This window comes from Protopterus annectens, chromosome 3.part1 (genome assembly GCF_019279795.1).
Source record: "Protopterus annectens isolate FY-2018-M chromosome 3.part1, PAN1.0, whole genome shotgun sequence".
Classification (NCBI taxonomy): Eukaryota; Metazoa; Chordata; order Ceratodontiformes; family Protopteridae; genus Protopterus; species Protopterus annectens.
In genome coordinates, this window is record NC_056732.1 from 1,551,780,247 (window position 1) to 1,551,796,223 (window position 15,977).

General features: G+C 36.8%; 1 protein-coding gene across 2 annotated transcripts in view; it reads right to left on the reverse strand.

Moving 5' to 3' along the window:
• The window catches only part of LOC122798561, a 1,002,482-nt gene that overhangs the window by 282,265 nt on the left and 704,240 nt on the right, over positions 1-15,977 (reverse strand). The window contains exon 5 of one of the 2 annotated variants that reach the window (XM_044067614.1): positions 15,023-15,133. The exons of the other annotated variant lie outside the window; for it this stretch is intronic. Coding sequence (XP_043923549.1) covers positions 15,023-15,133 — 111 coding nt within the window. The remainder of the gene's footprint in view (positions 1-15,022; positions 15,134-15,977) is intronic. 2 annotated transcript variants of the gene reach the window in all.

The following is a 15,977-nucleotide window of genomic DNA, read 5'->3' on the forward strand; positions in this document are numbered from 1 at the left end:
CTCAATTTTAAATGACCTAGTAAATTATAGATATAATAGTACTGTAATTTCTAGCTGAAGTGTTCTCCTGTCATTATTACTTATTCCGTCTCCTACCAATGCTTTGTTTGAATCTAATTTGCATAATTCCTTTTCATAATAACCTATTTTGATTCCAGTGTCTAAGGTTACCCGGATATCACTAGAACAACTTTTCACCCCTTTGTGTTGCTAAACTGTTTTGCATAAGATTTTGTAAATATGTTTATATTTATAATCTGTTGTGTCTGGGAATAATTTTAGAATCTACACACAGGTTATTCATTTGCATATCTTTACTCCTTCCACATCTTATGTAGCTATAAATTTGTTTCCCATTATGCTCAATATCTTTATAAAAAATGTCTATATTTTTTTGTTTGTCCAGATTGTTTATTTCAGTTTTCAAAGTTGTAGTTTCACCTTTTTTTCCATTTTTAATTATATTGTTTGCATTGTGAAATTTATTATATTTAGATGTCTTTGCCTGTAATTCTTTTTAAATATCTTTCTATCTATACTGACTGTATTAGTTAATTTGACTTTCTTTGAAGCATAAATATCACACCCATGCAGATCTTTTTTTTCTTTCCTGTATTCATGTTTCTTTTTTATACCTTTCAAAAAACTTGTTCTTTATATTTTCTCACATCTTAAGTAGCTTCTTTTTCTAGCTGCCCCAGTATTTCTTCATCTAGATGATGTTTCTCGTTATCTGCTGTATTAAAAGTCTTAATTTTTATCAGTAGATGTTGACAGTTTTCATGTGCAGGTATTTTGCTTTCCACATATTTCTCTCTTACTCTTGTTATATATCCTCTGCCTGGGAATTTTGGGTTTCTTACATAATAGTAACTATTAATAACTTCTGCCTTAACCTCAACAGCTCACTTTATAATTTCTGTGACTCTTAAGTGGTCTGTCAGTTTTTGTGGTTTTTTTTTTTTTTTTGTGTATCATATCTTCCTTATACCACAGGACGGTCACCACCCACTGAGCCTGTCTTAACACCCTGGTAGGAATTTTTCTATGTCCTGAGAATTTTACACTACCTTTTTTTCCAGTCCTAGCCACATTGCCTACACCATAAGTAAGCATTTGTTTAACCTGGGATGTGTGCACCCAGTTTTCTTTTTTCTTTTTTGACCTACCTTTCTCCATGATATATAAGATACAGACTATATATCTTTGTCATCTTAGTAAGATTTTGTTAAAACTGAAGGATGAATTCAGTTCCAGTAATAATGCTCTCAAATTCTTGCTGATTTTGTCTCTCCTTTCATACCCCTCTGTCTGTTTGGTGTGAATAACCTGATGTTATGTCAGACAGGTCATACTTAAAAATCCCTTGCTACATGTGATATGTTTATAGGATCTCTGTCGGCTTAATTCCTCCAAATGCTTAGTTTTTTTACATACCTTGACAGGAATGGACCCCATGCCTAAATCAGGGCATAATTAAAGTTTATGAAATCAGTATTGCTTCAGTCTTTGATGTTATCCAAGAGTGCTCTTCTCAGTTCCCCCGATGTGCCCAGAATTGCCTCCTTCTGTAATTTATAAGTGGTTACATGTATTGGTAACTCCAGTGATGTGCCCAGAATTGCTCCCTTCTGCAGTTTGTAAGGGGTTACATGTATTAGTAACTCCCACGATGTGCCCTGAATTGCCTCCTTCTATAGGTTATAAGGGGTTACATGTACTGGTGACTCTTACAATGTGCCCAGAATTGCCTCCTTCTGTAGTTTATAAGAGGTTACATGTTGCATATGAGCCTAAAGATGCCTTACAGCAGAATGATACAACAGTCAGTAAGTACAAAAATATACTTGACCTACCATTTAGAATGCATTCATTTGAGAAATAAGAATATAAACAGAGAACTAGTGGAAATTTATTTAACATTTGTTTACTGGGAAAGTCCAGTTGGGACAGAGCGCATTTTCAGTGGAGGCCCGAGGAGAAACAATCCAGATGCATGTTTTTGGAATGTGGTAAGAAACCGCAACACTCAGAGGAAATCCATGTGAATGCAAGGAGGACATGCAGACTCGAAGGCACCCCAGCCAGGAATCAAACTGGAGAACCTCTTGCTGTGAGGCGACAATGCTAACCGTGCCTAGGCTACATGGGACATACCTTGCCAAGAACTGGATAACTGGCCAGCTTCCAAAACTTTAGGGCGCTTTGCATGCACTTTAACTGCTGTACAGCTTGAGACGAGAGGTATAAAGCCAGTGGCCAATCTTTCAGAACTTTTGTACCATAGAACAGTGCTTTTTGGTGTGGCTTTGAGAGATCAATGGTCAGCTAGCACTTCTTTAAGTTTGGGCAGATAACTCTCCACTTGGGAAATATTTTTTGTGAGGAAAAGTTTAATGTTTCTGTAAAAAATTATTGCTAGGGGTTAGGGTTAGTGTCCTTGGTGGTTATCACTAAAATATTTTACCTCAGACATTTCTTTTTTAAACAGGAGGAAAGAGTGCCACTCTTAGGTTTTGCTATGCACCTAGAACCAAAATGGATAGAAACCTTGACACCAAACAACAAACCAAATGATAATCGAGGACCAACCAGCCAATGCAAGGAAGAAGCACCAAAATGTCCAGGGTGATATAAATGTATTTATTTAGTTAAACCAAAATAAACAGTTTAAGGGCTTTCAGCCTAAATTGCATACAAACTTCTTTCAGATTTTCAAACACTTTATGGCAGCTAACCATATTCCTTCTGACAAAGATGGAAAAGCCTTTGACAGGTTTGGGAAGAAGGTTTATTCTTCATTCACGTTAGCTTTCAAAATAGTTAATGGTCTGACTTACATATCTAAGTTTCTGTTGGATTCCTTTGACAATATGAGAAAGCTAATTGCTGACCTTCCTTCTTCAGAGATTAAGTCATCTCTGACTTCTTTAATGTCTTCTGTGTCTCAGGTAGCCAAACACTCCTTGAAATATCACTGCTGATGCTGTCTCTAAAACAACTGCCATTGGGTCATTAATGAGACGATTTGCCTGGCTCCGTCCTCAGGATTTACTAGAGGATGTCAAAACTAAACATCTGAATGGTCCCCTTGATAAAGACAAATTATTTTGCCCTGCCTCTGCTGAATTCTTCTGGGGTCCTTAAAAATTTGATGAAATAGAAAGATTAATTCAAGGGGTTACCCAATTTTTCTAGCCTCCATGCCAGAATATAATAAAGCTTTTCATTCCAATTCAGGTTAGTTTTATAGGAAACAGAGCAAAAAAATCTCAACAATATACAGGCAAACACAATTTCAGAAAACAGTGACAGGAAATTTCAAAAAAAAAGGAGGGTTCTACGAAAACCAAAGACAGTCTACAATGACTGATTGACCATATGCCCCATCGTGTTTTCTCTTTCCCCACCCTGGCATTTCAGTAACACTTTCTCAGCATTAGTTTTCACTTCCTCGTCTGGCACCAGACTACTTCAGACACTTGGATTCTGCAAATCATTCTAAAAGCGTACCATTGGCAGTACAACTCCCTTCCTCCAACTCAAGTGATTTCTATACATCCGTCCAATCAAAACTCCCTGTTTCCTCCTTTCCTAGATCAGATGCTATCTCAGGGGGATATAAAGCATATTTCTCTTACCAACTGTTGAGTTTTTATTCAAGAATCTTTCTGGTATAACTGAAAGAAGGAACCTAGAGTCCTGTCTTGGACATTTTTTCCCTAAATCTTAGTGTGAAAATTCCAATATTCAAAATGCTCTCTCTACAGTCTCTCTTGCCTCTCAATCCATCTCTCAGTCTTCTAGTAACTCTGAATGTAAAAGATGTTTATTATTACATTCCGGTTCTCAAAGATTTTAATTTTTTTTTTATGTTTTTCTGCCTGTTGTTTACATTTTCTGTTCTGTGCTTTACCCTTTGGATTGCCAACAGCTCCAAAAGTGTTTAGAAAGTGTCTTGTTCCTGTAATAGCCCATTGCGGGTTGCAAGGCATTTACATTTATTTATTTATTTATTTATGTTCCATATTTATTACTTTTTCATATTAATTTACAAATTGTCAAGAAATCTCTGGCTTGAGGGAAAAAAAATTTTCTTTCTGTCTGGGATTTCAGATAAATATTGAAAAATCTTCTCTCATTGAATCTCACAGGATAGTGTTTGTGGGATGTCTTCTGGATATATCTCTCACAATGGCTTTTATTCCTCAGGATAAAAGTGGAATCTTACAAGGAATAGTTTGTGATATTCTGCAAACAGAATCACCTGATTCCTGTGGCCAGGAAAAATACAATGTTTCATCAAATCAGTTTGGACCAACACCAGCAGCCTCTATCATTTCAGATCGCAGGACAGACATTTGTAAAAAATAATTTACTCTTGTGAGTGAATCCATCATTGCTCAACCTAGGTCAACCTTTTCCCATCTGTAACCACAGATGTTTCATACTTTGCTTGGGGATATGTATTCAAGGGGCTGAAAGTTCAGGCCCTGTGGAAAAAGCAGGACAAATTAAAACACATAAATGATGAAGAAATGGTGGCATTGATAAATGCTGAAAAACATTCAGTGAGCCAGCAAACTGTTGCCTGAAGGAAAATTTATTATATAGAGGTAGAAGACATAAAAACAACAAACAACCAGACCGGTTTCGGCTGGAACAAGAACCACAGCCTTCCTCGGTGTAAAATCAAATAATCAGATGTTACTATTTAAATACATATAACTGAAAGTTCATTAGTTCAATCTAAAATTGTTCATTTAGACCAGGTTGGAATAATCCACCTAATTTGACAATTCACTTTTTCTCTTTGGAGTTTAGAATAGAGTGCCAACCTGTTTTGTTGAGTTTGTTACCTTTTATAACATCAATTACCATAAAGGAAAATTTTGCAGTTTTGTGCAACAGATGATGTTTGTATAGAGCATTATTGACCTTTTTATTTTTGATATTACTAACATGTTCAGATATTCTTAGTCTAAGGGGACATGAAGTTTGCCCAATGTAGAAGGATCCACAAGTGCACGTAGCCAAATACACCAACCAGTCAGTGCTGCAGTTAGCAAAAAAACTAACACCATAAACTGTAGCGGAATTCCGACTGGTAAATTGTTTTGATTTGCTTACTTTATCACAATTAGTGCAATGACCGCATGGAAAACAACCAGTCAGAGGTTCCCCTGTTAGTGTAGTCTGTAGTTGCTGAGACTGACTATTGTCATGAGAATGTTTATAATGATTGAAACAGCCACTTAAATTCTTGCCTTTTCGAAATGAAAACAGACATCTATCTGGTATAATGTTTGCCAATTCTTGGTCACATTGTAAAATGTTCCAGTGTCTGTGCATACTGTGGATAAGGGTGTCTGAATTTCTGGCAAATGTAGTTACAAACCTGATGGGTTGTGATACCGTGGTATTGTGCTCTTTGTAACATAACAAATCATCCCGCTTGAGTGTGTCAACCAGATTGCTGGCTTGCAGAACATGCCCCATCTTGTAACCCCTGGATCTAAATCTGTTTGTAAGATCTTTTCTTTGTTCCTGAAAAGAAGATTCATCAGAACAGATACGCTTCATTCTGATGAATTGAGATTTAGGAATATTCCTGGCAATGTGTGGTGGGTGAAAGCTGGTGGCATGGAGGATGGTATTGTATTCAGGATACTTTCTGAATACCTCAGTACTTAATGTATGATCTGGTAGTCTATTGATCAGTACATCCAAAAAGGTAATGGTATTAACATCATAGTGTACTGTAAACTGAAGGCCCCATTTGTTGTCATTGAGATACATTAGGAAATCAAATAATTGATGTATCCCTCCTTTCCATACCATCCAGCAGTCGTCCAAATAACATCTCCAAATATCAATATTTTCAAGAAAGATGTTGTTATGGCTGCTGTAAATAATATCATTTTCAACAAACGCCATAAACAAATCAGCGTAGATTGGGGCAAATGATGCTCCCATTGCTGTACCCTTTGTTTGCCAATAGCAAATGTCTTGATAGAAGAAGACGTTATTGGTCAGGACATGTTCTGCAAGACCGACTAAAAACTGGTTGAAATCAGGCTGATATTAGCCAGCCAACTCCAGCCAATAGGCCAGGGCCTCCAAGCCTCCATGATGAGGAATGTTAGTGTAAAGGGCGCTTACATCAAGTGTACACATTAACCAATCTGGTTCCAACTGAGTGTCTGAAATGATTTGTAAAAAGTTGGTAGTGTCCTGTAACCATGATCGTACTAAGGATAACAAAGGCTTGAGTTGTTTGGTAAGATATAACGATAATGGTTCAGTGATGTAACCCTTCCCTGAAACAATGGGTCTCCCTGGAGGATTCACCGGGTCCTTATGTATCTTAGGTAAAAAGTAAATGTATTGATTGGCGGAGTCCTGAATCATGAGCTGATGCATAACGTCAGTGGGAATAATGCCCTCGTTCCTTGCACTCAACAAAAAATTATCAATCTGTTTTTTTAACCTAAATGTGGGATTGATTGCCATTTCAGAATAATATCTGTTGTCAGAAAGTTGTCTTTTGGCCTCATTATCATAATCCGACCAATTTAAGATGACTACAGTCCCACCTTTATCAGCAGAAATGATGACTATGTTGCTATTGTTCTGTAACTCCTTGATTGCTTGTTGCTCAGCCAATGTGATGTTGTTGGATTTATACCGTGTCTCGGACCTAGAAAAGTGTAGATCTTTGAGTATGCTATTCTGAAATTGATGTACAATAGGGTGCATAGGAGGAAGAAAATATGATTTGTGATAAATGACTTTATCCTGACTAATTATTGTCCATATCACCAAAATGCAACTTCAAATTCAACATTCTACAAAAGGACATGACATCCTGTGGTAATACATCTTCAGATACCAAGAAACCCGGTATAAATGTAAGAACTTTATTAAGAACAGACAAATGTATAGGTGACAACACAAAGTCTGATAAGTTTAAAACATTCACATTAGGCATCACATTTACTTTTGCATTGCTAATTTCAGTAGGCTCTGTATGCTGTTTATTTTTCTTGTGTTTTCTTCCCCTCGTTGATATCTGGGCCTAAAGGGATAGATGCTGGTGTTCTTTTGGGGGACGGTGAACCTGATGCAGCCTGCAGATCACTATAAGTACAGGAAGAAAGGTCATCGGTAGATGAACCAATATCTGGGGTGCGATTTCTGAGTATAGACCTAGGTCTTTTCCTTTTGGGGTTCGTGTTGGATGTGGTGTGACTCTCACATGTTTGTTGGTGTTGCTGAAAGGGTTAGTACTTTGATAATCCAATTGGTCTCTGTTAAATTTCTTAATTTTTCTCATTTTCAATTGTTCCTCCAAATTGTTTAAATCTGATGCCACTTTGGTCAACTGTTTATTAAAGAATGTTTCCCCTTCAAATGGTTGTACATCATTAACTAGTTTCATGACTGCACTGATTTCACAATCGATAACTCGATCGTTAAACTTGGCTAGTGCTTCAACAAAAGACATAGTAGCCTGTTGCTGAATAGCTGCCCATTGATCATTGAGCTCCTCATCAGCTCCCCCCACATGAGGTTGTATTCTCACTCTGAGTCCTCTTGGTGTTATGTTTTTGGCAATATAAGCCTTAAACAATTTTGAATGCCAAACATTGGATCTCAGGGATTTGAGGTGTTTGTGTAACTGATCAAAAGCTATTCCACATGTCGCTTCTGGGCCCAAGGCCTCACCTGTAGTGACATTTGGTGTACAAGAACCTAATCCAAAGGCCCCAAGGTCTTCCCTGTCTGCTGACAGACCAGAGCCGAAACTTAAGAGATCCATCTCAATGTCAATGTAAGAAGTTAGGTACCAAATAAAAACTGGGGATTAAATAAGACAATGGTATATAATAATTGGTACAAAAAGACAGACAATAATAGCCAAAATCCAAAAGATGGAAATGCTACGTCAGAAAATGAACCATCATAGACCAATTGACAAGAAAAGAGACAATAATAGCCAACTTGTACTGTGATGTACAAGAGGCTACGTCTCTTTGAGAAAATCAAAAAAGAAATAGCTGTATGATATATTAAAAATTTTTGAAAATTGGCAAATTCACAATAAGAAGATCTGAATAATGTCCAGAATCTAGCTTAGGACATGTGATTAATATTAAGAAGAACTCGAGTGATTTCAACCATGTGGTGAGAAATATAATCAATGGGAGAAATAGCTACAATAAAGAATGCAAGTATCCTTATCAATATCAATGCAGTCACGAAACCGGTACAATATATGTACGCTGGGATATCCAACAAACAAAAATGGGGGACCTGGGAGGAAAAAGACTTATATAATAGGAATCAATATAGTACCTGATTGCTGTTGGTATAAGGATCAAATGTAAACCCTATATTGGCAAATATTCCATGCAATTGTGATATCCAATGTTCATATGTATGACAAATAGATATAGTTTGACTAGACCTAGTGGTTTAACTCCTGATGTTTAAAAGCCAGAGTTTAATTAGAAAAAAATATATTGATAAGGCCCAACTCCATCTGTTGAGCCACTATATCCATGAAACACTATACATAGATGGAAGAATCCCCAGCTTGGTGTTAATGTGGTATGCCTGACTAATATATAGTATGATTGAATGTGTTTGGTTCAAGTAACCAATATATTTGTAAGCAAAATTATTCATAGCCAAATTCCCATTGCTGGGTATTAATCATGTGAGCCAAAAGATCCACATGCCATAAAAAGAAACCAAAAAATTGCAGTATCAAAAGGTACAAATGTATTGGTAACCAACAACTAAATAACAACTGGTCCCGCACAGTCCTGCACAATCCAATAATGGACAGTGATAAATCAACTGGTACAAAATAGAATTAAAAGTTCAATTGGAAAAAAATCCAGGCAGAAATTGTCCAGGACCGAACCTGCAAAAGGCTGAGTTCTTAATATATTTTTCACATCAGATATGACCAGGTCATCCAATAATGGTTGGCAGTTGGTAATAAATCCGCACAAACAGTTTTGATCCCTGAATTGCAATTTGTGATACACACTGAAAAAACCATTAGTCCAAAATGTAGGGTAAAGATGAAAAATAATATCTTGTAGATCAGTGGCATAGGTAAGCAAATAATCAAAGTGTGTAAGTCATGCGACCGCTAGAGCAAACTTCATACTAGTTGGTGAGTGATGGTAAATCCACATGAACTGTTCCCCACAAAAGCACAGCTTCCTATACACAGCCAATGTTAAGGAATGCAAAAAAATGGCAAGAAAAGGCCAGAAGTAAAAAGAGGAAAAAACAGGACCTTGGCTTTTAAATGAAACAGAAATATTCACATATGGATGGCGCCCATAAAAAGCAGCCCATATAAACAAGGTCAACTGTGAAATGGTTCCAAAATCCAATGGGTGATGAAAAAAACCTCAATGCTGATAACAAACTTGTTCGTTTCAATAAAAAACTGAACGAACTGGTCAGTGATAAATCCACATGAACTTGTAGAAAAACACAGCTTCCTATACACAGCAAAAGTTAAAAATGAAAAAAAAATGGCAAAATAAGGGCCAAAAGGTATGGTAAAAAAAGGAGAAAAAGCAGTACCTTAATTTTGATATAAACACAAATGTTCATATATGGAAGGCTCCCGTGAGAAAAGCAGCCCAAATGAACCAGGTCCACTGAAAAACAGCTCCAAACCCATTGGGTGATGAAAAGAGCCCAAACGTTGATAGTAGACTTGTTCATTTACATGAAGATACTAAGCGATGCCTCCGTAGAACTGTATATTCATATAACAGCATAAAATGGCGCTGAAAAACGCAAACAAGCGACTGGTACCTTTAAACTGCAAAAATACAGGAACATATATATAATCCAAGATGGTAAATCCAGCATAAAAATGTCAAGGTTTGTCCAGCAGTCAGGTTAGCTCCAAAAATAAATCCAGTGAGGTAACCAAACAAACCAACAGTGATCAAAAAACATAAATGACTGCAGAGATAATCTGCAGTCTGCATCAGGTACACAGGCCCCCAGCAGGATGTGAAACAGAGTGTAACATCAAATCAATAATGCTCTATACAAACATCATCTGTTGCACAAAACTGCAAAATTTTCCTTTATGGTACAACCTCATGTGGGGGAAGCTGATGAGGAGCTCAATAATCAATGGGCAGCTATTCAGCAACAGGCTACTATGTCTTTTGTTGAAGCACTAGCCAAGTTTCACGATCGAGTTATCGATCGTGAAATCAGTGCAGTCATGAAACTAGTTAATGATGTACAACCATTTGAAGGGGAAACATTCTTTAATAAACAGTTGACCAAAGTGGCATCAGATTTAAACAATTTGGAGGAACAATTGAAAATGAGAAAAATTAAGAAATTTAACAGAGACCAATTGGATTATCAAAGTACTAACCCTTTCAGCAACACCAACAAACGTGAGATTCACACCACATCCAACACAAACCCCCAAAAGGAAAATACCTAGGTCTATACTCACAAATCGCACCCCAGATATTGGTTCATCTACCGATGATCTTTCTTCCTGTACTGACAGTGATCTGCAGGCTGCATCAGGTTCACCGTCCCCCAAAAGAATACCAGCATCTATCCCTTTAGGCCCAGATATCAACGAGGGGGAGAAAACACAAGAAAAATAAACAGCATACAGATCCTACTGAAATTAGCAATGCAAAAGTAAATGTGATGCCTAATGTGAATGTTTTAAACTTATCAGACTTTGTGTTGTCACCTATACATTTGTCTGTTCTTAATAAAGGTCTTACATTTATACTGGGTTTCTAGGAATCTGAAGATGTATTACCACAGGATGTCATGTCCTTTTGTAGAATGTTGAATTTGAAGTTGCATTTTGGTGATATGGACAATAATTACAGTCAGGATGAATTCATTTATCACAAATCATGTTTTCTTCCTCCTATGCACCCTATTGTACATCAATTTCAGAATAGCATACTCAGAGATCTACACTTTTCTAGGTCCAAGACACAGTATAAATCCAACAACATTACATTGGCTGAGCAATAAGCAATCAAGGAGTTACAGAACAATAGCAACATAGGCATAATTTCTGCTGATAAAGGTGGGGCTGTAATCATCTTAAATTGGTCGGATTATGACAATGAGGCCAAAAGACAACTTTCTGACAACAGATATTATTCTGAAATGGCGATCAATCCCACATTTAGGTTCAAAAAACAGATTGATGATTTTTTGTTGAGTGCAAGGAACGAGGGCATTATTCCCACTGACGTTATGCATCAGCTCATGATTCAGGACTCAGCCAATCAATACATTTACTTTTTACCTAAGATACATAAGGACCCGGTGAATCCTCCAGGGAGACCCATTGTTTCAGGGAAGGGTTACATCACTGAACCATTATCGTTATATCTTACCAAACAACTGAAGCCTTTGTTATCCTTAGTACGATCACGGTTACAGGACACTACCAACTGTTTACAAATCATTTCAGACACTCAGTTGGAACCAGATTGGTTAATGTGTACACTTGATGTAAGCGTCCTTTACAGTAACATTCCTCATCATGGAGGCTTGGAGGCCCTGGCCTATTGGCTGGAGTTGGCCGGCTAATATCAGCCTGATTTCAACCAGTGTTTGGTCGGTCTTGCAGAACATGTCCTGACCAATAACATCTTCTTCTATCAAGACATTTGCTATTGGCAAACAAAGGGTACAGCAATGGGAGCATCATTTGCCCCAATCTATGCTGATATGTTTGTGGCATTTGTTGAAAAGGATATTATTTACAACAGCCCTAACAACATCTTTCTTGAAAATGTTGATATCTGGAGACGTTATTTGGACGACTGCTGGATGGTATTGAAAGGAGAGATACATCAATTATTTGATTTCCCAATGTATCTCAATGACAACAAATGGGGCCTTCAGTTTACAGTACACTATGATGTTAATACCATTACCTTTTTGGATGTACTGATCAATAGACTACCAGATCATACATTAAGTACTGAGGTATTCAGAAAGTATCCTGAATACAATACCATCCTCCATGCCACCAGCTTTCACCCACCACACATTGCCAGGAACATTCCTAAATCTCAATTCATCAGAATGAAGCGTATCTGTTCTGATGAACTTCTTTTCAGGAACAAAGAAAAGATCTTACAAGCAGATTTAGATCCAGGGGTTACAAGATGGGGCATGTTCTGCAAGCCAGCAATCTGGTTGACACACTCAAGCAGGATGATTTGTTATGTTACAAAGAGCACAATACCACGGTATCACAACCCATCAGGTTTGTAACTACATTTGCCAGAAATTCAGACACCCTTATCCACAGTATGCACAGACACTGGAACATTTTACAATGTGACCAAGAATTGGCAAACATTATACCAGATAGATGTCTGTTTTCATTTCGAAAAGGCAAGAATTTAGGTGGCTGTTTCAATCATTATAAACATTCTCATGACAGTAGGCAGTCTCAGCAACTACAGACTACACTAACAGGGGAACCTCTGACTGGTTGTTTTCCATGCGGTCATTGCACTAATTGTGATAAAGTAAGCAAATCAAAACAATTTACCAGTCGGAATTCCGCTACAGTTTATGATGTTAATTTTTTTGCTAACTGCAGCACTGACTGGTTGGTGTATTTGGCTACGTGCACTTGTGGATCCTTCTACATTGGGCAAACTTCACGTCCCCTTAGACTAAGAATATCTGAACATGTTAGTAATATAAAAAATAAAAAGGTCAATAATGCTCTATACAAACATCATCTGTTGCATAAAACTGCAAACTTTTCCTTTATGGTAATTGATGTTATAAAAGGTAACAAACTCAACAAAACAGGTTGGCACTCTATTCTAAATTCCAAAGCAAAAAAGTGGATTGTCAAATTAGGTGGATTATTCCCACCTGGTCTAATGAACAATTTTAGGTTGAACCAATGAACTTTCAATAATATGTATTTAAACAGCAACATCTGATTATTTGATTTTACACTGAAGAAGGCTGTGGTTCTTGTTCCAGCTGAAACCGGTCTGGTTGTTTGTTGTTTTTATGTCTTCTACATCTATATAATATATTTTCTTTCAGGCAACAGTTTGCTGGCTCACTGAATGTTTTTCTGAATCTTTGCTTCGAGCCGTGCAATTGCTCTCGCTCAGGAGGTCCGTTATTGATAAATGCTGTCAAATCTTTAAACCATTTTGGACTTCAGGCCCTCTGCTAGTAATCATAGACAATACCACAGTGTTGTGATATATAAACAAATGTGAGGGGGACCAGGTCCTATCCCTTTTGCTTCAGATCAGCTAACTCCATTTCTACCTGGGGCTGCTTACACTCTAGCTCCTCACTTTCCCAGTCTCTGTATGCATTTTCTCCGAGCTGGTGTAACATCTGGAAGTAGCAGACTTAGAGCCCTTCCAAAAAATACTGTTTTAGAATATTTCACATTTTCTGCATGCATTACAAATAAAAATGGCATCAGAAAGGTGGCAGGGAGTTCCTGAGATTTGAACAGTTAGTGCAGGTCTGAATGTAGTAATTCCTACTTTCCCATATCTGGAGTGTAATGTATGCATGGATTTTCTGCTGTAATGCAGAGAGAATTCTGGGTTTTTTTTGTTTTTTTTTTGCTCTTCACTTGAAGTGCTGAGAAGGTATGTGACAAGTTAATGAGACCAGTACAGGATACTAGTTGAGCCAGCTACACCTCTGACTACTTACACTGAGAGCAAGTCTTTTGGAGCTGGGGCTTCAGATTATTAAACAATATATTCACTTAACTTATCACTTTTAACTGGTAACAGCACCAGAACAGGCTGGTATGGTAGCTGCGTGCAACCAGTCTGAAGCAAAACGAGCATAAAATCATGGCTTTTTAGCTCAAACTGATGTAATATGTAAAACAAGATGGATAAATAATGGAAGTAGGATACTGTTCTAGGCAATCAAGAAGTACATAGCTACATAGTGCAGAGATTTACAAGTTACAAATGAGCCATCAAAATAGGAACATGAAAGGAATTACATGCCAGTTCAGTAACAAAAATGTGTCTTACCACATTGCACACATATAGATGAATAATGGCATGAGACATGTCAGAGACAAGTCAAAGTGAAAGCAAAGTCACACTCTGTAAATGTTTATGTAAGGCAGCTTGAAAATGGTTAGCAGTAAAGAACTGAGCAAGTGGGCTGTGGGTGAGATGAGTTACATACAGAATTATTTTTGGGGAGTTATGTGATATGCCCTGTATTATTGTATTTGATTTATAGTGACGTATTAGGTATTATTTCTTAAAAAAATTAGTTCTGTTTCATTTTTATCCTAATAATTCAGTACAGAAAGTTCCAGAAAAAAACTAGTAAGCATTCATTTGAAAATAATGATGGTACATGCTGGTCTTCTGGTGTGTGCAAAAATGAAAGGTAGCTGAAGCTTCTTTGTGTTATCATAATGAATTCACATCACAATTTTATAATATAGTAATAGCTGGCACCATACATTTTATTTTGGCTATGATAACAGCTGACTGTGTTTGTGAACATTTTAATGGATCAGCAAAACAAAAGCACAGTAGCCAAACTTTGACTGAAGATATGTCTTTGCAACATTCAAAATGATGTACCACTTAATTACAATGTAATTCTCTTGTGTGTGGATATATACTATTTTACTTACATAGTCTATGTGATTAGAAAAAAAAAAAACAATATCTGGACCTTATGCTTTGACGCAAACAGAACATTTTATATCTAACTGAGCTACTGTGCTTTATGTGTATGTGATTACAAAAACAATATGTGGAACCTAGGCTTTGAGGTATGAGGAGCATTTCTGTATGTTATGCACCTACAGTACTTTATGAAGTATTCTTTAATGAAATCTCAGTGTAAAACTTTCAACCACAAAAGGCAAACACAAAACATGTAGTTGAGGATAAGTATTACTTACTTAACATTTAAATAACATAAAAATCCACATTACCTGCCAGTTACTCATTTCCTCGTCAGATATATTAACAGGAATGAGTATATTATTGTGCTCTCTAAAAACAGACAGTTCAAGTCCAGTCAACTCTGGTGGCAGTTCATACTTCTAAGAGGAAAAAGAGAATTTGAATAGTGAAGATTAACTGATAATACAACTTTGTTTCTTTACGTACCCAGTCCTATATTAAGGAAAATGTATGCAGTTATCTTCCAAACAGAAAAAAAAGCAGGAGATTTAGTAAAAAAAAACAAACATTTGGAAATTTGATTTATAAGTTCAGAATTGTGGAAAAATAAGTATGGGCTTGCCACAAGGTGGCACAGAGTGGGAGGCTGATATAATGGTTAAGGTGTTTACCTTATAGACACAAGGTACAGGGTTTGATTCTTACATGGCGTAATTGGCTAGGCTTAAAATTGCCCACAAGGGCAGTTAGCGTAGTACTAATCTATAATCCTACAATACTACATTGATTCACTTAATATGGAGAAACTGTTTGCTTCGTCAGGTATCAATAATATTATCCAAAATTATATGTCTGAGAGTCACTCTAATAAGATCAAGTATACAAATTCTCTTTCATGCTAATAAAGTAATGCATATATTGAACATTTCATCAAAAGTAATGATACTTTTGCTAAAAAAATCTCCAAGCAACAATATACTATTCCAGCACAAATGATTAAGCAAAAGCATCTATGAATGTTACTTTCACAGAAGTTTGCTCAGTTATACTTTGATCACATGTGGAGTTCAACCAGTTAGATATGTGGAAGGTCTTAACTGAGAAGGAAATTGTATATCTTGGAAAATTCTTGGGTATCCTAACCATAGTAGGAAGAGGAATACTTTTTTTACCTCCACTCTCCACTTTATTCATAAACATTGCACAGTCCTTTAAATGGTAAGTGTGCATGATGTGTAGTATATGCACTACAGACTTTATCTC